We start from the raw sequence: 22,933 nt of genomic DNA on the forward strand, positions 1-22,933 counted from the left end.
CAAACCAAGACACCTTTTCTTCCTGTAGCTCAAAGCTTTCACTGGCTAATGCTTTAATATCACATCCAGTACTTTTTCTAACAGGCTGTCGTTGGGAGTACACACCAGCACATCATTCATGTAGTGGAAGATGATGGCTTCTCTTGCTTTGGCATGGATTGGGGCCAGAATATGGGCGACATATCATTGGCATATGGTAGGGCTGTTCTCCATGCCCTGAGGCAACACACACCAATGGCAGTGCCGCATGGGAGCTTCTCACTTGATGGTGGGAACCAACAAGGCAAACCGCGGGACGTCGTCAGGGTGTAGGGGAATTTGAGAAAAGCCGTCTTTTATGTCAACTACAGCCAATTTCCAATTTCATGGCAGCATAGAAGGGGAGGGCATCCCTGGTTGAATGGGTCCCATATCTTCTGTAACTTTGTTTATTTTTCGCAAATCATCGAGGAGCCGCCACCTGTTCTTCCCTGGCTTTGGGATGACAAACACAGGGGAATTTCAGGGGCTGTTGGTTGGTACAATGTTGCCTTTTGCCAACTGCTCATCAATGAGTGCGTTGAGTGCCTCTAATTTTTCTTCATTTAGTGGCCACTGATCTACTCACACTGGTGAATGTGTTTTCCAATTCAGTGCTTGGGTTGGGTGCTCTACAGTGGCCGCTATCAAAAATCCCGGGGAATTTGGGGGATGTCGACTTTCGCTCCCCATTGAGACATGACATCCCTTCCCCACAGGGTAAATTTAGAATCTGTCTTGGTTTGAAAGACAGGTGTCTGCCAAGGAAGGCAGGAGCCTCTCCTGAAATGGGAGAAAAAAATTGCAACTCTCCCTTTCCCTCCGAATTATTACAATTTTGAAATCAAGGGGCTTTCAGGCAAAGATATGAGGAACAGGAATAACAGTTCTTTACTATTATATATCTATATGTGTATAACAAGGCAAACAAACAGCAATAACTCTGGCAGTAACAGCAAACAATCACAAACCCAGTGCCAGCCTTCTCGGCTGTCAGGCCCTTTCCCCTCGGGTGCAGTTCCGCTCGCAGCCGGCAGGGGCGCTGGCGGCTCCCGGTGAGCAGGGCAGGTGCGATGGTTCCCCCGCGGCTGCAGGGGGCGCTCCGGAGCGAGCTCAGGGAGCGCGCAGCTCCGATGGCCCGCCGAACCCGGGCAGGGATGGAACAAAGGCTTCACAAACTGCTGGGCAACCGATCCCGGTGTCCAGCCAGACCCTCGGGAACAGCAGGCTGGAACGGCAGGCTGGAACGGCAGGGACGAGCACAAATCCCGGGTGGCAGATGAGAGGTATCCAAACGGAGAACCCTCCGGAGGTCTGGGCAGGCAGGGAGAGCAGGGCTACAACATAGCGAAGGCTCAAAGCAACGGTGGGGCAGGGCGGCCACAGCCCAGCTCCAGCAGGGCAGGGAAAGCGGGCTTGGGATCCTGGGGCTTTTCCAGCAGAAGGAAAAGCAGCCAAAGTAAGCAGCCTCACTCTTTGTCCAAAGACCAGAGACCAACTGTCCCCACACCCAGGTGAAACAAAAAGAGTACCTCGATGCACCCCACCCTCAATGGGTAGGTCTTTGTTTTCCTTAAGCCCCCAGTAATTTGTCCCCCTAGCAACATCTATGGGGAAAATTCCTTTAACAGAAAAAAAAACCAAGGAGAACTCCTAAAACCCCAGTATTATCCACCCCAAATTTTTCCCATACTAGCATGTTACATGAAACTGAACCCTTTTAACCATATAAATTCCTGCATCACCCAAATTATATACATATATACATGCTGATACTGATACAAGAACAGAGCCATGGGTAGTTCACCTTAAAAAGAGGTCCCCTTGAGGTATGCATCGGGTCTCTCCATCCTTTTGCATCACCCACCAGGTACAACCTGGTCCCTGAGCAAAAACAACCCCACAGATGGGTTTGTCATTGCTTAAGGCAGAACTAACCCAAACAGTTTTTCCAAGCATACCTTTTATGTGCACCACTGGAACCTTATCCCCGTATGTTGTTTGTAGGGGCTCGGATTGGGCAGGGCCTGCTCAACCGGTGGAGCCTCGGGTGTTAACTAACCAGGTGGCTCTTGCTAAATGCACCTCCCAGTTTTTGAAAGTCCCCCCACCCAGTGCCTTCAAGGTGGTTTTAAGCAATCCACTACACCGCTCAACCTTCCCAGCTGCTGGTGCATGGTAAGGGATGTGGTACACCCACTCAATGCCATGTTCTCTAGCCCAGGTGTTTATAAGGCTGTTCTTGAAATGAGTCCCATTATCAGACTCGATTCTCTCAGGGGTACCATGCCTCCAAAGGACTTGCTTTTCAAGGCCAAGGATGGTGCTCCGGGCAGTAGCGTGAGGCACAGGGTAGGTCTCCAGCCATCCTGTGATGGCTTCTACCATTGTGAGCACATAGCACTTGCCTTGGCGGGTTTGAGGCAGTGTGATGTAATCAATCTGCCAGGCCTCCCCATACTTGTATTTGGACCATCGCCCACCATACCACAGGGGTTTCACTTGCTTGGCCTGCTTGATCGCAGCGCATGTCTCACAATCATGGATCACCTGGGAGATACTGTCCATGGTCAGATCCACCCCTCGATCTCGTGCCCACCTATAGGTGGCATCTCTGCCCTGATGACCTGAGGCATCATGGGCCCATCGAGCTAGGAACAACTCTCCTTTATGTTGCCAATCCAAGTCTATCTGGGACACCTCTATTTTTGCAGCCTGATCTACCTGTTTGTTGTTACGATGTTCTTCGTTAGCCCGGCTCTTGGGAATGTGAGCATCTACATAGCGGACTTTCAAGGATAGCTTCTCTACCCGAGTGGCAATGCCTTTCCACTCCTCAGCAGCCCAGATTGGTTTTCCACTGTGCTGCCAGTTTGCCTTATTCCACCTTTCCAGCCAACCCCACAGAGCATTGGCTACCATCCATGAATCAGTGTAGAGGTAGAGCTTTGGCCACTTCTCTCTTTCAGTAATGTCAGGACCTAATTGGACAGCTTTGAATGCGGCAAATTGGCTCAATCCCCCTTCTCCTTCAGTAGCTTGTGCAACTTGTCGTGTGGGGCTCCATACAGCAGCTTTCCATTTCCAGCCAGCGCCTACAATTCGGCAGGAAGCATCAGTGAAGAGGGCGTATTGTCTTTCACTCTCTGGTAGCTTGTTATATGGTGGGGCTTCTTGGGCATGTGTCACTTGCTCCTCTTCTTCTTCAGAAGATAACCCAAAAATCTCACCTTCTGGCCAGTTTGTAATTATTTCCAAGATCCCAGGGCGACTTGGGTTTCCAATGCAGGTGCGCTGCATGATGAGGGCGATCCATTTGCTCCAAGTAGCGTCAGTGGCGTGATGCGTGGAAGGAACCTTTCCTTTGAACTTCCACCCCAGCACCAGCAGTCGGGGTGCCAGGAGGAGTTGTGCCTCTGTGCCGATTACTTCTGATGCAGCTTAGACTCCTTCATAAGCTGCCAAGATCTCTTTCTCTGTGGGAGTGTAGTTGGCTTTGGTCCCTCTATAACTTCGGCTCCAGAATCCCAGTGGTCGGCCCCGAGTCTCACCAGGCACCTTCTGCCAGAGGCTCCAGGACAGACCATTGTTCCCAGCTGCAGAATAGAGCATGTTTTTCACCTCCGCTCCTGTCCTGACTGGGCCAAGGGCTATGGCGTGAGCGATTTCCTGTTTGATCTGGGCGAAGGCTTGCTGCTGTTCAAGGCCCCAGTGGAAATCATTCTTCTTGCGGGTAACCAGGTAGAGAGGGCTCACGATCTGACTGTACTCGAGAATGTGCATTTTCCAAAAACCTATGGTGTTTAGGAAAGCTTGTGTTTCCTTCTTGTTGGTCGGTGGAGACATTGCTGTGATCTTATTGATGACCTTGGTGGGAATCTGATGTCATCTACTTCGTTTCTACAAGACTCCTGGTTTGAAATATACTTGTTGCCGTAATCCCCACTGCGACAAACTGGTGGAGGAATGCGAGCAAGATACAGATCCCTGAGGAAAATTTGTGAGTAAAATAACCACTCCAGACCTCTCTCTTCTCATCTTGGTTTGGATATTCTCTCTGGACTATGGAAGAATTGTGGGAAATGGGGCTCTCTGAGCCACAGAAAAAAATGTACCTAGAAGTTAAAGGAATCCTTGAACAACAAAACAAAAAAGTGATGGAACCGGGAGATCTAGAACTTTTTTTCAACTGGCTTTTCAAAAATTTCTCCTATATTTCTCGAGAGTTACTTTTTGATATTGAACCTCCTGGATCTTGTCAGGGGTGTTTTTGGGACGAGATCTTGTGGGAGATGAAAGATCAAACAGAACATGTATTAGTGATTGAACCCTTGTGTGGATCCATGGTGGTCAGTGGAGCTATTCAAGAGCATTTATATGGTCTTATTACCCCTAAAGCAAAGGATGGCCATAGTCCCGCGGCCGAGGCCGCGCGGCTGCCATCCCTGTGGCACACGCCAGCGGAGGTGCCTGCGCTGGATGCGCCCGGCCCCCTCGGGAGCGTGCGCCTTATGGCGGACCCCATCCCTGTCTCGGGGTCCCTGGCCACGCGACCGTGAGTGAGGGAGCGATGCCGCAGGCGCCGCGGGTGCCGTGGGCCACGAGCAGCCAGGAACCGGGCATCGGCGTGGCAGGCCGCTCTGAGCACACGGCTTGGAGAGCCCTGCGGAGGGAGAAGCGGCGGTTTCCACAGCGACACGAGAGGCCGCGCAGCGCAGCACCGAGCCGAAACAGGGCCGCACTCAAAGCAGCGTGGAGTTGGCGGAGCAGAACCGCTCACAGGGCATGGGGCCAGCAGCGATGGCAACGCGGGGCCGTGCAGAGCCCAGACACGCGCCGGAGCAGCGCCGCTCGGAGAGCGCGGAGCAGCCGCAACGCAGGGGCCCGGCCAAGACGTCGGAGTCAGCGAGGCGGCGGCCACGCGGGACCAGCAGTCACGACGAACACGCAAGCACGTGATAGGAGGAGTTATAGCCACGAAAGTTACAGGAACTGTGAAATGGTACAATGTAAAAAACAACTATGGATTTATAACACGAGATGATACAGGGGAAGATCTATTCATCCATAGAACTGCCATTAAAAGGAATAACCCTAAAAATTACCTGCAAAGTGTAGGAGATGGAGAAGTTGTACAATTTGATATAGTGCAAGGAAAGAAGGGTTTACAAGCAGCAAATGTTACTGGGCCTGGGGGTATTCCAGTCAAAGGCAGCCGTTATGCACAAAATTATAAACAATATCCATCCCAGCAATTTCCCTATCCACAGCCTACTTCCCCCTTTTACCCTATACCCAATATGAACCCCTTCCTAAGTTTACCCTATCCCCAGTTTATTCCTAATCCGTTTTTCACCCCATGGCTTCCCTATACAATTCCATTTCCCTACAATTCCTCTCCGATGCCGAGTGGGGGATGAAAAGGGGGAGGGAGGAAATTAAACCCTCTCCTGCCTCAGTTTCCCCACAAAGCATGCCCGGAGAGTTCTGTCTCCCTTCTGTCAGCCCTAAGATGTTCCACAGAATCTGTTTGGACATTTAAAGACTCAGGAGAGTGGCTTGTTTTGTCTTGAAACTGTTGTTATTATGTTTATCCAGTTGTTTTCATTCTCCTTTTATTAAAATAAAACGGGTGAGATATTGAGGTCCCTTCCCCCTGCCATGGGCCCTGGCAGAGGGGTCCTGGGGGGGAGGCACGGGGTTTCCCTGCCCCTGCTCATCTTCATTCCCCATTGGTTGGTTTGGGTTCCCTGATAACGCCAAGGACCCTGGGGTCCCGTGACTGCGGAGTTCCTGAGCTGAGCCCCGGCCATGCGGCTGGAGAAATAAACATCTCTGAAACATCTACCACGAATCTGTCCATATATACTTCATTTCTACGAGACTCCTGGTTTGAAATATACTTGTTGCAGTAATCCCCGCTGCGACAGTCATCCATCTTGCCACTTTACTCCCAGGAACTGAATGTCTCGGGCAGGTCCCTTGACTTTGCTCTTCTTGATGGCAAATCCAGCTTCCAGGAGAATCTGGATGATTCTCTCTCCCTTCTCAAATACCTCTGATGCCATGTTCCCCCACACAATGATGTCATCAATGTACTGCAGATGTTCTGGGGCCTCACCCTTTTCCAGTGCAGCCTGGATCAGTCCATGGCAGATGGTGGGACTGTGCTTCCACCCCTGGGGCAGTCGGTTCCAGGTGTACTGCACACCCCTCCAGGTGAAGGCAAATTGAGGCCTGCACTCCGCTGCCAGAGGAATGGAGAAAAATGCATTAGCAATGTCAATAGTGGTGTACCACTTTGCTGCTTTGGACTCCAGCTCGTACTGGAGCTCCAACATGTCCGGCACAGCAGCGCTCAATGGTGGAGTCACTTCATTCAAGGCACGATAGTCCACAGTCAATCTCCATTCCCTGTCAGACTTGCGCACAGGCCAGATGGGGCTGTTGAAGGGTGAGTGGGTCTTGCTGACCACCCCTTGGCTCTCCAACTCATGGATCATCTTGTGGATGGGAATCACAGCATCTCAATTTGTCCGATACTGCTGACGGTACACTGTTGAGGTAGCAATTGGCACTCGTTGCTCTTCCACTTTCAGGAGCCCAATTGCAGAAGGATTTTCTGATAGTCCAGGCAGGGTGTTCAATTGCCTAATGCCCTCTGCCTCCACAGCAGCAATCCCAAATGCCCACCTGAGTCCTTTTGGGTCTTTGTAGTAGCCATTCCAGAGGAAGTCTGCCCAGAATACACGGGGCCTCTGGGCCGGTCACAATCGGATACTTTTGCCACTCCTTCCCAGTCAGGCTCACCTCAGCTTCCAATAGCATCAAATCGTGTGATCCCCCAGTCACCCCAGCGATGGAGACAGGTTCTGCCCCCACATGTCCCAATGGCATTAAAGTACACTGTGCCCCAGTATCAACCAATGCATCATATTGTTGTGGCTCTGATGTGCCAGGCCATCGAATCCACACCGTCTAGAAAACCCGGTTCTCCCATGCCTCCTCCTGGCTAGGGGCAGGGCCCCTCTAGCCCTGGTTATCATTCCTTCCCTGGGCATACATGCCAGATGTCCCTTCAAGGGGATCCAACATATCATCCTCCCTTCTGTAATACCTGGCAGCTCGGTCACGGGAGGCTGAGGCTACTTTCACCTTAGTGGAACCCTCTCGGTTAGTGCCTCCCTCCTTGAGTTCACGCACCCGCGCTGCCAGGAGAGAAGTGGGTTTCCCATCCCACCTTCTCATGTCTTCCCCATGCTCGCACAGATAAAACCACAGCTCAGCTCGTGGGGTGTACCCTCTCTCTCTCTAGCTGGGGGACGACGGGCTCTGACTTGGGGGCCTGTGACTTGCACTGGTGCCTTACCTTCCTCATCTCTTCCTTCATCTCCTTCATCTCCTCTTTGAGGTCTTTAACCACAGCAGAGACATGAGCTTTCAGCGGACCATTGACCATACTGTCATAATTCCTGAGCTTGTTGGCAACAGAGCCCACTGTTTCTCAATTATTGTCAGCATCAGTCGTTGCAATGAAGGTGGTGTATTGCGGTCACCCTAGCTTTGTCAGGTTCCACATCATCTGTCCTGTGCACCTGACCTTATCGGGGTCATTATCAGGCTGTCCATCCCTCCCAAAGAGTACCTCTAATACTGCCACCTCTCTTAGCTGTTGGATCCCTTCCTCGAGTATCTTCCACTGCATTCTATGATGGTACTCCTGCATTCTGTCTTTGTGAATGAACCTTTTCTCACACTCATTAAGAGCCACTCCCAGAGAGAAAGGGGCCCTGGCTCCCTCACAAATATCTGGTCCACACCTGGGTCCTGGGTCAACGATCCCAGATACCTTGCCTCACCACTATCCAGTTGCACACCTGTGCCCATAAGGTCCCAAACCCAAAGCAGCCAGGTTGTATAAGGCTCACGCCCCCTTCGCACAATGTCTTTTCGCATACCACGGAGACTGTCGTGCGACAGGGACTCATTGATGATTTCCGGCTCTGACTCTCCTGCTGGTTGTGAGGGCCCTGGTTCCCCATCATCATTAACTGGTCGTACTGGGTCTTATACTTGGTCTTATACTTCCTCCTCTGCACAGGGGCGACTGCTGCTGGATGTGATTGTCCTTGTGATTCAGCTGGAGCCTGAACGGTTGAAACATCCGTGGGTTCCACTGCTGCACCATCAGACTCACCCTCTTTGGGGCAGGGAGAGGGTTTTTCACTAGCTGAGGAGGTGTATTCCGTTAGCATCTGGCATATCTCCTGGCACATCTCCTACATCCCCTTCACCAGTACCCTCACCCAGTTTGAGTAGTCCATTTCTGAGGCGAGCTGTTGGGTGGTATCAGGCTGTGGGGCTGTGTCAGGCTCTGGGGCTGGATCTCTAGTGTCTGGGGCCATGTCAGGTTCTGGGGCTGGATCAGGCTCTGGGGTAGCATCTCTAGTGTCTGGGGCTGGTATCTGGGTAGTTATCCAGGCCAATCTCAGCTTATCCCTGAGGGCTAGATAGAGTAGGCCTACCAGCACCAGTTGGTTAGTACCCAGAGGAAATCTAAACCCTTCAAAAATTGGTGAGGTGGGCCCAAAGAACTGGTTGAGGGGTTGGGAGAAAACTTTCCCTGGTGTCATTTCCTCACAGAAGGTACCACTTTTAACATAACCCCAAAAACATGCACTCAGTGTGTGATAGCCCTTTATCCACGTGCCCACATTCTGGAGGAAGTTAAAAGCCCACAAATTCCTCACCTTCTCGACCCATAGTGCAAAGTGGACAACAGCAATGGTAGCCTTAGTCAGAGGACCCATGTTTAGGTAAGGAGCTGCAAAGGGGAAGAATATAGCCACGGCCACATGCCACCCGAACCAGGGTAAACTAGACCACATAGTGCTGCCTAACAAGGTCCCTATATCCAGCACACAAAATTAAGTAATCCACAAACTGTTATTCCTTTTTCACCCCTTTCTCTTAACGACCTCAGGCCCCACGGTTGGGCACCAAGATCTGTCTTGGTTTGAAAGACAGGTGTCTGCCAAGGAAGGCAGGAACCTCCCTCGGAATGGCAGATGCAACACCCCTTCCCTCCGAATTATTACAATTTTGAAATCAAGGAGCTTTCAGGCAAAGAAGTGGGAAAATAGGAATAACAGTTCTTTACTATTATATATCTATATGTGTATAACAAGGCAAACACACAGCAATAACTATGGCAGTAACAGCAAACAATCACAAACCCAGTGCCAGCCTTCTCGGCTGTCAGGCCCTTTCCCCTCGGGTGCAGTTCCGCTCGCAGCCGGCAGGGGCGCTGGCGGCTCCCGGTGAGCAGGGCAGGTGCGATGGTTCCCCCGCGGCTGCAGGGGGCGCTCCGGAGCGAGCTCGGGGAGCACGCGGCACTGGCGGCCTGGGATCCCGGGAAGGGATGGGACAAAGGTTTCAAAAACCCCCTGGGCAGCCGATCCCGGTGTCCGGCCGGACCCTCGGGAACAGCACGCTGGAACAGCAGGGACGAGCACAAATCCCAGGCAGCAGACGAGATGTATCGAACTCCGGAGCTGCGGTGTGAACCCCCGGAGGTCTCTACAGGCAGGGCGTGCAGGGCTACAGAGCAGCGAAGGCTCGAAGCAACGGCGGGGGCAGGATGGCCATGGCCCAGCTCCCAGCGGGGCAGGGAAGGTGGGCTTGGGAATCCCAGGGCTTCTCAGGTAGAAGGGAGGCAGCTGAAAAAGCAGAAGTCTCCAGTGCTGATGAATTCCTTCCAGCCTCTCTCTCTGTCAGAACACAGAGAACTAACAGCCCACAAGCCCAGGTGAAAGAGAGTAGCCAGATGGACCCCTCCTCCTGTGGCCGGGTCTTTTGTTTTTCTTAAGCACCCAGTAATTTTTTCCCCTGGACACATGTATGGGGAAAATTCTTTAAGAGAAAAAGAAAACAGAAGAACTCCTAAAACCCTAACACCCAGTATGAGCCCAGTAACTTCCAGACTCTCCCAATATGGGTCCAGTTTGATCACAGTCACCCCCAGTATGATCGCAGTCATTCCCAGTATTATTACAGTCCCTCTAAGTTTGGCCTTGTCAGGCCTGTTATGATCCCAGTTACTCCCTGCATTGTTCCACTTTCTCCTATTCACCCCTACTACGGATCTGGTCACTCCCAGTATTGTTCCAGTCAGTCCCAGGATGATCAAAACCACTCCCAGTCTCTCCCAGTACATCTCAGTTGTCCCAATCATGCCCCCAGTTGTCTTCAGCATGCTCCCAGTTGCTCCCAGTAGCCCTCAGTGTGGTCCCAGTATGATCCCTGGTGCCCCAGTTCTGCTCCCAGTGGATTCTGGTCCCAGTCCTAGTGTATCCCAGTGTCCCAGTCTGTCCCAGCCCATCCCAGCCTGTCCCTCTCTGTCGTGGTCCCTGCCCAGCAGCTGCCACCATTTCCCAGATCCTGCTCCCCCCTGCCCCATTCCTGGGCACTGGGACCCCCCTGCATCTCCTTCCCCAGCTCCGGGACCCCCCTGCACCCCCTGACCCCGCACCAACACCCCCCTGACCCCCCTTTCCGGGTATCCACCTTTCCCAGCCCCTGGATCCCCCTTTTCCCTGACCCCGGGGACCCCTGGACCCCCCATTCCCGGCTATCCCAGGGCACCTCAGCCCCAGGCCTCTCTTTGCTGGGAAACCCGAACTGGGCACGGGGCTCTGCAGCCGCTCTGGGATTTGTGATCACCCAAAGGAAAGGGAGACGAGAGGGAGAGGGAGAGGGAGAGGGAGATTCGGAATAAGGGATTGGAGTCACAGTGCCCAGTCCTGCTCCCTCGGGGGTGGGGCCCCACAGCCACAGGACAAAATGGATCCGCGGGTCCCGGAGCTTTCCCCGCTTTGGGCCGAACCCAGCGGGTTCCAGGCAGAGTTTGGCCGCAGGGCCCGGGAGTTCAGCCCAGCCCGGACCGGGGGTCCCACAGGGCGTGGGTGTGGAGGGTCCTCGGGGAGGTGGTCCAGGAGGATCCAGGGGGGTCCCAGGAGGGGATCCAGGTGAATTCCCTGCTTCCAATGAGGGATCTGTATTTTAAGAGAGGTGGTTGATGGTGCTGTAAAGGAACAAACTGCAGAATAAGTCACAGAGAAGTCATTTAAGCAGGGACTACCCGTGGTTAATTCCTAAAACCAAAATAAGTCAGTATTTATCTTGAGGGAAAATGATTTCTAATGGCATTTTGAGGGAAATCAGGATCAATACGCAGAAATAAATACAAAGAAATACAAGGAAAATACAGAGAGGTGAGACAGGAGTGGAGCTCTCTGGACTGATCCTTGGCAGAGCCCGGGCAGACCCTGCATGAATTTGGCTGCCTGAATGCAGCTCTTGCCCGGGCCCCAGGGCTGGCCCCCTCTGGGTGTCTCTCCCAGCCCCACAGGGATGCTCCTGCCCCTTCCCTGGTGCGCCAGGGTCCTTCTGGGGCCACCCAGACACCTCCCTGGGCCTCTGGAGGCCCCGTGGCACGGTGCAGACAGGGGTCAAATCAAAGCTTCCTTGGAAGATGGAGGCAGGAGAATATTGCCCACGATCTTCTTTCCAGCTGCCCTCCACACTCCTGCAAATCCTGCTGGGACACTCAGGCTCTCCATTCCGGGGCTCTGCAGCTCCCGTGCAAACCCATCCATCACCGTGTCCCCTCTCGCATGGATATCAAGGAAATGACACAGCAATGTCCACAAAACCTGAACTTGATTAACTTGACTGCTGGGGGGTGACTGGAAGATTACAGGGTGAGAACCTTATGCCTCCAAAAAGGGTCAACAGTTTGGAACTGGAACAGTCATGGAAACTTCAGCTTCTGGGGGAAAAGGTGGCTGGGAGCTCTGCGGCTGAGGATGGGGGGCTTCACTGACCCCTAAGCTGGGGGATGTCACAGTGCCCGGGCTGAGCACTGGTCACGCATCCCCCGCGATGCCCTGCAAGCTGAGCGCCGAGCTGGAGCTGGAGAGTCAGCGCTGAGGGGAGCCTCGGGGTCTCCTCCTCCTGCAGCTGCCCCCTTTTGCTGGTGTCTTGGCTCTGGGCCTCTGCAGAGAGCGGTGGCGCCGGCACAGCCGCATCCGGGCGCGGTTGTGCCTCAGCAGCCGCAGCAGCTCCTTGGGGCAGCCACGTCCCCGCAGCGCGTCCTGCACAGCCCCAGGGGCTCCGGCGCTTCTCCTGCACGGCCCGGCCCAGGGAGCCCCATGGAAGGGGCAGAGGGGCCGAGCGGGGCTGAGCCCTCTGGCGCTGCCCTTGGCCTCTCCGCGAGAGACTCGGGCCTGGCTGGGCTGCCCCGGGCAGAGGCTGCAGCAAGAAGAGCTCCGGCCGCCTCTGCCTGGTGTCCCTGGGGCTCAGGCTGGGCCCGATTCCCGCCCAGGGGCTCAGCCCCCACTGCTGAGGGGCCGTGGCCAAAGGGCTGCCCGGGAGGCCCAGCACCCTCTGATCCAACCCGGCTTTGCTCCGCCACGGGGGCTCTCAGGCCTCGCCCAACACTGGCTTGGCCCAAGGCTTTGGTGGCTGCCGGCCCGGGCACTGTCCCGCCTGCCTGACCCCCCTCCCTCACCTCTCCCCAGCGTCTCCAGAACCATCCCAGGACAAGGCCCATGATCAGCAGCTCCAGGGCCGAGCGTGTCCAAGAAACCAGCACCACGTCCACCAAGGGGGGTCATCCCAGGCCCCACGGAGTCCTGCCGCTCCAGCTCCTCGCGAAGCAGAGCCGAGGTGCCCATGTCCCACTCAGGATGGCTGGAAGGGTCGAGAGGATGGGCCAGCATCAGCAGCACACAGAACTGCAGCAGCCAGGAGAAGCCCTGGCTGGCCATGGTGCTCTGTGGGATGAGCCGCCACCTCCACGCTGGCTCTGGCCGTGGCTCCGCGCCAAGTGCAGCCTGGGCTCTGGGCACGGCGACGGGCTGGGGACAGCTGACAGCCACCACGCTGTCCCCAGAGCCTGTGATGTCACAGAATCACCAAATGCATTGGCTTGGAAGAGCCCTGGGAGATCATCGACTCCAACCTGTGCCCCATCCCCACCACGGCAACCAGGAGAGCCCTGAGTGCCACACCCAGGCTTTCCTTGAGCACCTCCCCAATGGTGGCTCCACCCCCACCTGGCCAGCCCATTCCAATATCTAATGCCCCTTTCTGGGAAAAAGTTCTTCCTAATGCCCAACCCAAACGTCCCTTGGTGCAGCTCAAAGCCCCTGTTGGCATCTGCTCTCTCCTGTCCTTGCCCAGCTCTGACAAGGCTGGCCCTGCCTTGTCGGTCCCTTGCCTGAGGGCAGGAGAAGAGGCTGTGCCAGTGAGTGCTGCTCCACTTTGAGGCCATTCCAAGGGGCTGCTTTCCTTCTGCTTTGCAGATTTGCATTGAAGAAGAAAGCATTGGTTCAGCAAAGAAGGACTTATTGGGACAGACAATTTGTACAAGAATAAAGGTCAGTAAATAGGCCAGGAAAAAGACAAAGAATGGAAAAGAGAATGTGGATACAAAAATGCTGCTAGCAAGAATTTTCTTGCTATTTTCTAAGTCCGTGAGAGACTTTTCTCTCTCACAGAAGATAGCAGCAGAGTTCTATAAACAATGAAACACAGGCAACCTTGAGAAGCCTTGTCTATAGTATAGTAGAAAAATATCTTGACAATGGATGTTTTAGGATTTTAGCCAATCACACCAAGGGGTGGCTGATCCTTTCTCCAGTTAGACTATGAAGAAAAAAGGCTATAACAGAGTTTGTAAAATAATTCAATCAATCAATCTTGCTGCATATTTATGCCTGCTGGCTCTTCTCTCCTCCTCCCTACGGCTGCAGGACACGGTAATATTTTACGTCATTTAATAAGAGAAGAGAATTCATAAGTGTCTGAAGTACAGGGTTCTGGAAGAGCTTTTCAGTCAGCAGCACCTCGAGTTTTAAGATGGAGTTGGAGCAGTGCCCGAAGCTCTTCCCACACTCGGGGCACTCGCAGGGATTCCCTTACTGGTGCCTCTGCTGGTGTTTCCTCAAGGACGAGCTCCAGGAGAAGCTCTTCCCGCACTCGGGACACTCTAAGGCCTCTCCCTGGTGTGGATGCGCTGGTGGCTGGTGAGTTGGGAGCTCCACTTGAAGCTCTTCCCGCAGTCTGTGCAGCGGAAGGGCCTCTCCCCTGTGTGTGTTTGCTGATGTACAATGAGATAGGAGATCCACTGAAACATCTTCCCACACTCAGGACACTCAAAGGGCCCTCCCCTGGCGTGCATCTCCTGGTGGCAGGTCAGGCTGGAGCTCTGGCAGAAGCTCTTCCCACACTGCAAGCACTTGTAGGGCCGTTCCCCAGTGTGGATCCTCTGGTGGCAGGTCAGGCTGGAGCTGTGGCTGAAGCTCTTCCCACATTCCGAGCACTTGTAGGGCCGTTCCCCAGTGTGGATCCTATAGTGGCAGGTCAGGCTGGAGCTGTGGCTGAAGCTCTTCCCACATTCCAAGCACTTGTAGGGCCATCCCCCTGTGTGTATCTGGTGGTGGATGAAGAGGTGGGAAGTGTGGCTGAAGCTCTTCCCACATTCCAAGCACTTGTAGGGCTTCTCCCCAGTGTGAAGCTGCTCATGGACCACCAGGTTGGGCCTCTGGATGAAGCAGAGGGGGGGCCGCTTCTCCTCAGAGCACCCTGGGCTGGCTTTGGAGCCCCTCCTTGTGGGGGATCCCTCTGGCTTTTCCTCTCCGTGTGATTCCTGTGCCATTGAGCCACTCAAAGCAGCCTCTTCCATGAGGTTCTGCCACAGGGATTTGTCCTCCCTGGTCTCCATCTGCAGCTCAGTGCCTGGGGGAGCAAGGACAAGGAGAGGAAGGGACAAGAAGAGGAAGGAACAAGGAAGGAGGAAGGAAAGAACAAGGAGAGGAAGAAGGGTAGAGAAGGAAGAAGGAGAGGAAGGGACAAGAAGAAAAAAGGGAGAATGAAGATGAAGGAACAAGGAAAAGGAAGGAAAAAGAAGAAAAAGAAACAAGAAGTAGAAGGAACAAGTAGAAAGAGGGGAAGGAAGGAAGCAAGGAAGGAAGCAAGGAAGGAAAAGGAACAAAGAGAAGAAAGACAAGGAGAGGATGGGATTTGCCTCCGTGCCACAGGGAAGGGGAAGGAGATCCCCCCAGTCCGTCCCCGGCAGGACGGCGTCGGCAGCGGGGTTGTCCTGCAGCCGGGGGCGATGCTGGGCTGGGAGATGGAGCAGGAGAGAAGGGAAAGGGGCACTGACTTCCTCCTCACCTGCCTGGGGCTCCCGGGGCATCTTCCTCACTGCCTCCTCCTCCTCCATTCGGCCAAGGCTTGGGAATGAGAAGTCCTGTTTTGAGGGGAAAACCAAGGGGTGAGTGCATTGGCTTGGGGGTTTCTCCCACCCAAGTCCATCTCTAGAAGTCACCAGATACCTTGTGTGAGAATTTAAAGAGTTTAATATAAAGACAATAAGAGACACATAAAATAAAGCAAAGGGGTAACAGCCGGGTGCCTTGGCGCTCTGCCAAGAGCACACCTGATGCTCGAGGTGAGTCCCTTTTATATCATTTTTATTGTCCGTTCTCTATTAATATTAAAACTTTTCTCGGGGCTGTTCTGCATGGCCACTCCTTGGTTCCGCCTTTTTAGAGCATGCGTAGTCTTCTGCCTTGCGGTTTTATTTCTTTTGATTCTTGGGGTTGGGCCCGCTAAGTAAGAGTCGATGGTAGGGTGGATCTCTTAATTCTCCAGACAGTCAGGGCTGATTGCAGCTTTGGGCCTCTTTGCCCCCCAGCCAGAGCGGTGATAGCGGCTCTCGGACTCTCCTGGCAGAGCAGCCTTTGGGCCCTTTTGTTCTCTGGACAAAGTGTTGCTTAGCAGCTCCTTGGGCCTCATCCTGTGTTCACTTGGAGGTTCTCTTACTTGCTCACACTTGCTAACATTCTTGCTAAAAAGAGAGAAAACTACATCTACACAGCAAAAAAGCATTTCTAACATTATATAATATCTACTTTTATACTTTGCAAGAAGCCAATATTATATTATATGTTTATAACACTTGTGTCCATGAAAACCTCCAAAACATCAAGACTCAGAGGAAAATATCCCTCATTGAGGTTCCCCCTCTCTGGTCTCTCCACTATGGGGTTCTGGGGGTCCCCCTTGTCCTGGATGCTGCGGGCCCTGCATATATTGAAGGTCCCTTCTCTGCAGGGTCTCCGCCCGCTCCAGACTTCCAGGGAATCCCAGGGGTGCCCCCTCTTTGGTCTCCCCACTCTGGGGTTCAGGGAGTCCCCCTTCTCTGGGGCTGCACTAAGGGATGCCGAGGGTTTTGGGGTCCCAGGGGTCCCTCCTCCCCTGGCTCTCTGCTTCGGGGTGCCGGGGGTCCCCCCTCTCTGGGGTCCCCTCTTTGGTGTCCCAGGGGTTCCCCCTCTCCAGGCTCATCCCTTCTCGGGGTTCCCCCTTCTCCAAGCTCACCCCACTCCCGGCTGCCGGGGTCCCCCCTCTCCAGGCCCCCATTTCAGGGTCCGGGACTCCCGGGGCTCCCCGCTTTTCTCTCTCCCCCCTCTCAAGGCTCCTCCCCTCCTCCCCCGCCGGTACCGGGCGATCGCCACGTGGCTCCCGGGACCCCGCACCCGCCACCCACCGCCGGGGCTCTGCCGGCAGCCGCCACCGCGACATCCCCAAAAAACACCTCCCGGGGACCCCGAAGTATCCACCCAAAGGGCATTTCGGGTCAGCTTTGGAGTCCTGCAAGATCCAAACATCGCTCCACCCGCCCCGTCCCGAAGAAAAGAATCAGGGAGCCCCAAGGTACTTCGGCTGAACTCCAAATATCCCTCCCCCCTTCAAAAGAAACCCTCCCCGGACCACCCACGATACCCGGAGCGAGGTCCCCCTTCCCGGTCACCTGCGGCATGCGGGGGCAGCGATGCTCCCGGCGCGAAGGGGCTGCAGATCCAGAGAGCGCTGGACGCACGCGGCGCCTCCTCTCGCTGCTCCCCTTCCTGCTCCCGCTCCTCCTCTGCCCCTCCTCTTCCTCCCGCTCCTCCTCCTCCTCCTCCTCCGTCCCCCCGGCTGCTGGCGAGGAGCTCTCGGGTGAGCGGGGCGGGGACGGGACACGGTGGGAAAGGGGTGGGTCCCCCCCAAACCGAGCTGGGGGGAGCTGGGGTTCGGGGGACGGTGGGAAAGGGGCGGGAGAGGGCGGATGAGGGGAGGTGGGACAGCGGGAAGGGGGTTCCCAGTGAGGGTCTCCCAGTGAACCCCAGGACCCCCAAATGCCGTCCCTGTCCTCCCAGCCCCTCCCGGCGCTGTGGGGGCCGGGCCGTGCCCCAGTGCCGGCTCCAGGGAGCCCGAGCGAGCCGCCTGCCCGGCATCGAAGCTCTGGGCGCGGAGCCGAACGGGCGCCGTGCAGGGAGTGTCTCTGCGCTGCGGGCTCTGTGCCTGAGCGCTGCCCCGCGCCGAGCCCCAGAGGCGCGGCTGCTCCGCTTCCTGCGCCGCTGCTCCCTGCGCAGGGGAGGCCGCGGAGCGCCGCGAGAGGGAGCGGCTGATGGAAGGGCTGCAAAGGCTGAGAAGGCTTTGGAGCGACTGGGGAGGCTGTGGGGGTGCTGAGGCTCCGGCGGGGCTGAGGGCACGCTGGAAGCGACTCAGTGTTGCCTTTGCTTCCTAGATCTCCGTCTGCTCGACGTTTCCAGTGAATGATTAAAAAGCCGGTATTCACGGACAGAAACTCTCTAACTAATTAAAGTTAGAAAGTGGTGTGTTGATTACGCCGGCGGGCGGCACGGGAGTCGCCTCCTAGGGACGTGCCAGCCACTTACCCGGTTATTTGCCCTCTATTGATTTCACAAAGTGTTAGATATTAATCCTATACATATCTCCAGCACCTCCCATTCCCCGCTTCCTATTAAAATGCGGTTATTAGTCCTTTGCACGTGCGCAATTCTTTTCTTGATTTGGGTCGGTGGTCTTGATTTGAGTCAGTGGTCTTGAAAGATGAAGTCGGGGATCTCTTCATCACCATGAACTTTCTACCTTCTATTGTGGGCAAGCCTCGGGAAGCCTTCTGGAGACGGTCCGTACCTCCTGCCTGTATTTGATCATGCAATCTAAGTGCTGGCTATAATTCTGCTTCTTTTGTCCTTATGGCAGTTCATTTACTATAAGCAAAGTTTCAGACAGGTGCATAATGGTGAATAGCACTGAACTTCTTGGCTAAATTTCTAACTCTTCGTTGACTTGTCTTTTGGTTCAATCAGTACAAATTGCTTCTAACTCCCAGCTAAAGTTTAACTTCATAATCTTGACTCACTGATGGTCTTGCTTTTGTCTTCGTTATGATTTTATCTTTTGCATGAAATGCTTGTGAAGTGCCCCCGCTGTCCCTTGTGTCCCCTGGGCACCGACAGCCCCGGGCCTTGCCCTGCTCCCCCTCCCACGTTCCATCCCGGCTGGCGGAGCCTTGGAGCTGCCGTGGGGCCGTGGGGCTGCGCCGGGGGCTGCGGCCCGAGCCGGGGCCCCTTCCCAGTGCTCCCAGTCTGCCCATCCAGCCTGGAGCAGCCAGCGAGGGCTTCAGCTGGGGCGGCAGAGAGGCGCTGCTGGGGGGTCCCACCTCCGCTTGGCTTGGGCTGTTCTTCCCAAGCTGGGCAAAAACGACTTTGGGAGTTTTCTGCCACAAATCTCTCCCCTCGTGCACTCAGCCAAAGGGGTTTGGGGCGGTTTTCCCTTTTTGGGGGAAAACAAAGCGAGGCACTGATGCTCCCTCGGGCCGGGAGCAGCGGAGAGCTTTGTTTCTCTTCTCAGCTGAATCGCGGCTCGGGGGGATGCATGTGCCCCTTAATGTGCACCCCCACTTTGTATAATATCCGATATTCATGGTTCTGTGAAGTCTTTGTTCTTCTGGAAGTTCAGGAATTTAGCAGGAGCTTGGCTGAGCAGCAGTTCGTGTCAATTAGTAACATTTTCTGAAATATATGGTTTCTTCCATTACTTCCTTATCTCCAAGTCCCTGGCCCTATCTCCAATGGGATTCACAGCATCTATTTGTAAAGACACGTTCATTTTTTTCCTTTTAATCCTCCTCTTCTTCTTTTCTGAGTACTTCTCTTTGCAAACTTTAAAAATGCCTTAATCTGTTCTTCCTGAGCCTTCTTTGGTTTTGGGATTATTCTCAGTGACCTCATTCTGTGTCCTTTTGTAGCCGTTTCTGGGTCAGGAGGCCTGGCTGCCACCTGCATGCCCTTGATCCCCTGCTGAATGAGCTGCACTGAGCAAGGTGTGGTGCATGGTAAAAAGATGAGAGTTGCTGCAGCACCTGAGAGGAGAAACAGCATTGGTTTAACCCATGGTCTGCCAGGGAACCACGAAAACGTGTCCCATTCCCATCCTTTCCACATTTGGACTGGTACATGAGCTGCTTTCTTATTTCCTTTGTTCTCTGTTTCACCACTTTTCCTTGGCCATCTCTTTGCCAAGAGCTGTTTGAGTCATTTAATTTTCTACAACCTCCTGGTCCTTCTGCTGAAAGAGAATCTGATGCCATCCCAGGGTGAAATGTGGCGTTGCTCATGGGAGTGGATTGGTGGGTGAGAAGGTCAGGAGCTGGAGCTGTGTGCTTGGTTATGATTTGGAGGACAGCTTGTAATCTAATGATGCATTGAAATGATCAGTGGGTTCTCTGGCACCTGGTATGAATTTGTTTGGGTTCCCAGGGGCTGCTCCATGGTGTTGTAGGATTTGTTCTGGTGGCCGTTCATCTTTTCCCCATTTTTGGGCGTTCTCTCCAGCCAGGGATGCATCAACTGACCGCTCTTCTCTGATTAAATCATCACATCCTTGGATTCCCAAGTGATTTCGCTGACCTTGTGTCAGCAAAAGCAGCCCAGTGGTCAAACCCACCCTGTATAACACAGAGAGTGCCAGCAGATGTTGGAGTGGGGAGAGGGATGATTCCCCCCCGCTTTTGTGAGTGAAGTTCTCCCAACATTCTCCGTTTGCTGTTTTCCTTTTCAGCTTCAGGGATTTCTGTTGCAGAGTCAGAGATGCTCAGTGTGGGCTCTGCCTTTAGCGATGCAAATTCCGTCAGTGCAGGGAGGCAGAGCTTGGGGTGAGGGGCAGAGGGAATCAGCCCAATTCCTGTGGCAGGCAAGGAGAGCCTGGGACATTGTGCACACTTCCCGCAGCAGAGTTAATTTGCATTTCTAAAGCTCCTCTGCTGGCTGCCTGGAAGGAAGCTTCTCCTCCAGGGCAGCCATCAGGTGACTCACAAGTGGCCCCCAACAAGCAGCTTTCTTTTTTTTTTTTTAATGTTTTTTTTAACTGTTTATGAGTTAAAGAGTCTCCTTTAAAGCTCTTCCAGTTTTGCAAAATGCAACCTAAAGGTGAACATTGAATAACCCGTTCCAAAATTCTGCCATCACTAACAGACACCCACATGCATACACAAAAAACACCCCAAAGCAATAAAGATTTTTGCTGCTTCTTGTCCTAAGACTAAAAATTGACTCTCACACCCTGGCCCAGACCCATCTGACAATATCAAAGTAGGATTATTAAGAAAAAGCCTTCTAATGATGTAATCTTGTTACCAAAAGTGTGAGAAGAACAAAAACTCCCCAACAACCGTTTTAGTGTTAGAGGATTAAGGCTGAAGAAAAAGAATACAAAAGCTAAATTTTTAGCAATATAATATTGAACATTTATTAGTAGAACAAAGGCAAATCACAGCCTGGGGCGCTTGGCAATATTGCCAGAGGCGCCCTCCATTCATTTTACTGTGGACTGAAGTACTCTCCTGAACTGTTACATATTCATTAACCCAGAAAGGAATTTACACTTCACTCCCCTTTCCCCCTCTCCGGTTTCTGCCCCTTCCCCCAGCAGGACACCGCCTCAGTCCTCTGGATCGCTTCAGAACTGCAGACAGGCCCCCTCTCTCCGGTGCCTCCGCAGTCTCCAGCCTCACTGGCAGCTGCCAGTTCCCTTGGGCGGTGTGAGTTCTGATGAGGTAACAATCTTCCTGGGATGCATGCGGTTTATCTTCTTTGTTTCTCTAAGATGTCTTGGTTCCTGGCTCTGTAGTTGCTCAGCTCAAAAGACATTTATTACCCTGTGTTTATTAATACATTTCTTAACATATTAGAACTATTTTGAAGTTACAATTTACCTTAATCTCGTTTCTATTTAACTACATTTTACCTTAACACTATTTCTACACAATCCATCATCACTTCTAAATGTTTGAATCATATATGTGAAAGACAACATTTATCATTCACTCATTTATCACACCAGGGTAAGGAATTCCAAACATGGATTCCAGGGGAGATAATTGAATATCTGCCCTGGGTCTGGCTCTTCTTCTTGCCAAAGCCAATGGCAGCAGCCGTACCCGTGGCATCTTGGTTTCTCTCAGCAGCTTCAGAAGGTGTTTCTTTATTTCCCCATTCATTCTTTCCACCCGACCCGAACTCTGGGGGTGCTGGGGCGTTTGGAGGTGCCACTGTGTTCCTAAAGCAGCCAGAACGGCCTGAAGGATCTTTCCTGTAAAATGAGTTCCCCTGTCTGTGTCTGTTGCTTCCACAATCCATATCTTGGAATTGTTTGTTCCAAACATGCCTTAAGAACTGATGCAGGGATTGCTGAAGCATTTGGAAATGCTTCTGCCCCACTGTGAGCTGCCATGCTGTTAGCAGAAGATATTGAAGCCTTCCTGCTCAGGGCATTTCAGTGCCAGGCTCTTCCAAGCACCCCCAGCTCGGCCCTTTGAGCTGAGCATGCGGGCGCTGAGCTGCGCTTTGTCTCATTCCCTTTCCTTCAGAGCAGCGTGTCTTGTCACTCTTTTCCCTTCTGCTGCCCTTGCAGAGCCATCCCTAAACACCTTTTCTCCCTCAGGCCAGGGAATGTCTGGTAAATCTCTCCTAGCCCGGGTCTGGAGCTCTGTCACTTGGCTGCAGCCATGGGTTTCTTGCCAGCCCCGTGTCCAGGGCCGTTCAAACAGGAGGCTGGGTTCAACCCTTGCCCTGTGCTCAACTCTGAATCCTCCTGTTCCATCCAACAAGTTTCATTCTGTAAGAACCGAGCGCTGCTCATCCATTTAGAGGCTCCTTTGGTTAACAAAGCTTTACCTTGATGCCAGGCTTGAACAATCAGAGATTCTGCTGCTGTCAGTTTTCAGGCCTCAGTTCCCATTAAAGCCGGGGCTGCACAATTCTGCAGACAATGAGGCCACTCTCTGGCCACTGGGTTAAACATTTGAGCCCAGGAATTCCTTTGGCATGGCCCTGATGAACATCCCCATGCAATTCAAATGGTTTTTCCCTGTCTGGGAGGGCCAGGGCAGGAGGCTCAGTTAATCTGCTTTTGAAGCCTTGAAACTTGTGCTTTCCTTCTGGTGTCCATGGTGGGGTTTCTTGGCTGGCAGGAGAGGAGTGTTGTAGGGAGAGATGCCTGGCTCCAGAAGCGCTGCCTTTAGCAGGGCCTCAGTAAGAGGCTGTAACCCCTTCCTTGCCTCCCTTGGAACAGGGTATTGCTTTTAGACACCACTTGTCCTGGATGCTTCAGAGGAATTTGGAGAGGCTCCGTATCTGATTTTCCCTATTTCCCTGGGGCTGCCCACACTTCTGGGTTCCCTTCAGCAGAGGCCTTGGCAGACATTTGACACCAAGGTACAGCAGCATTAGCCTCTGTATCTCCTTTGACAATATGAATTTGCATTCCCACTTCAGCCACCAAATCCCTTCCCAGTAAGTTACAATCACAAATAGGAACAAACAGAAATTGATGGGTTTCAAACCCATCTCCCACATCTACTAATAGTGGTTGAATAAAACACCCCTGCTTATCTTTCCCACTTATTGCCTGAATAATCAAGGATCTTCTTGACAATTTCCCCCCTTAGGTCTCAGATTCGGAGTGGATCGAGAGGCCCCTGTGTCCATCAGGAGCG

The 22,933-nt window shown here is 53.4% G+C and overlaps 1 protein-coding gene across 1 annotated transcript in view; it reads right to left on the reverse strand.

Annotated features, from left to right (window-relative positions):
* The window catches only part of LOC125318698 (zinc finger protein 208-like), a 123,306-nt gene that overhangs the window by 17,284 nt on the left and 83,089 nt on the right, over positions 1–22,933 (reverse strand). The window contains exon 6 of the mRNA XM_048289641.1: positions 14,127–14,638. Coding sequence (XP_048145598.1) covers positions 14,127–14,638 — 512 coding nt within the window. The remainder of the gene's footprint in view (positions 1–14,126; positions 14,639–22,933) is intronic.

This window comes from Corvus hawaiiensis, chromosome 31 (genome assembly GCF_020740725.1).
Source record: "Corvus hawaiiensis isolate bCorHaw1 chromosome 31, bCorHaw1.pri.cur, whole genome shotgun sequence".
In the NCBI taxonomy this organism is placed as follows: Eukaryota; Metazoa; Chordata; class Aves; order Passeriformes; family Corvidae; genus Corvus; species Corvus hawaiiensis.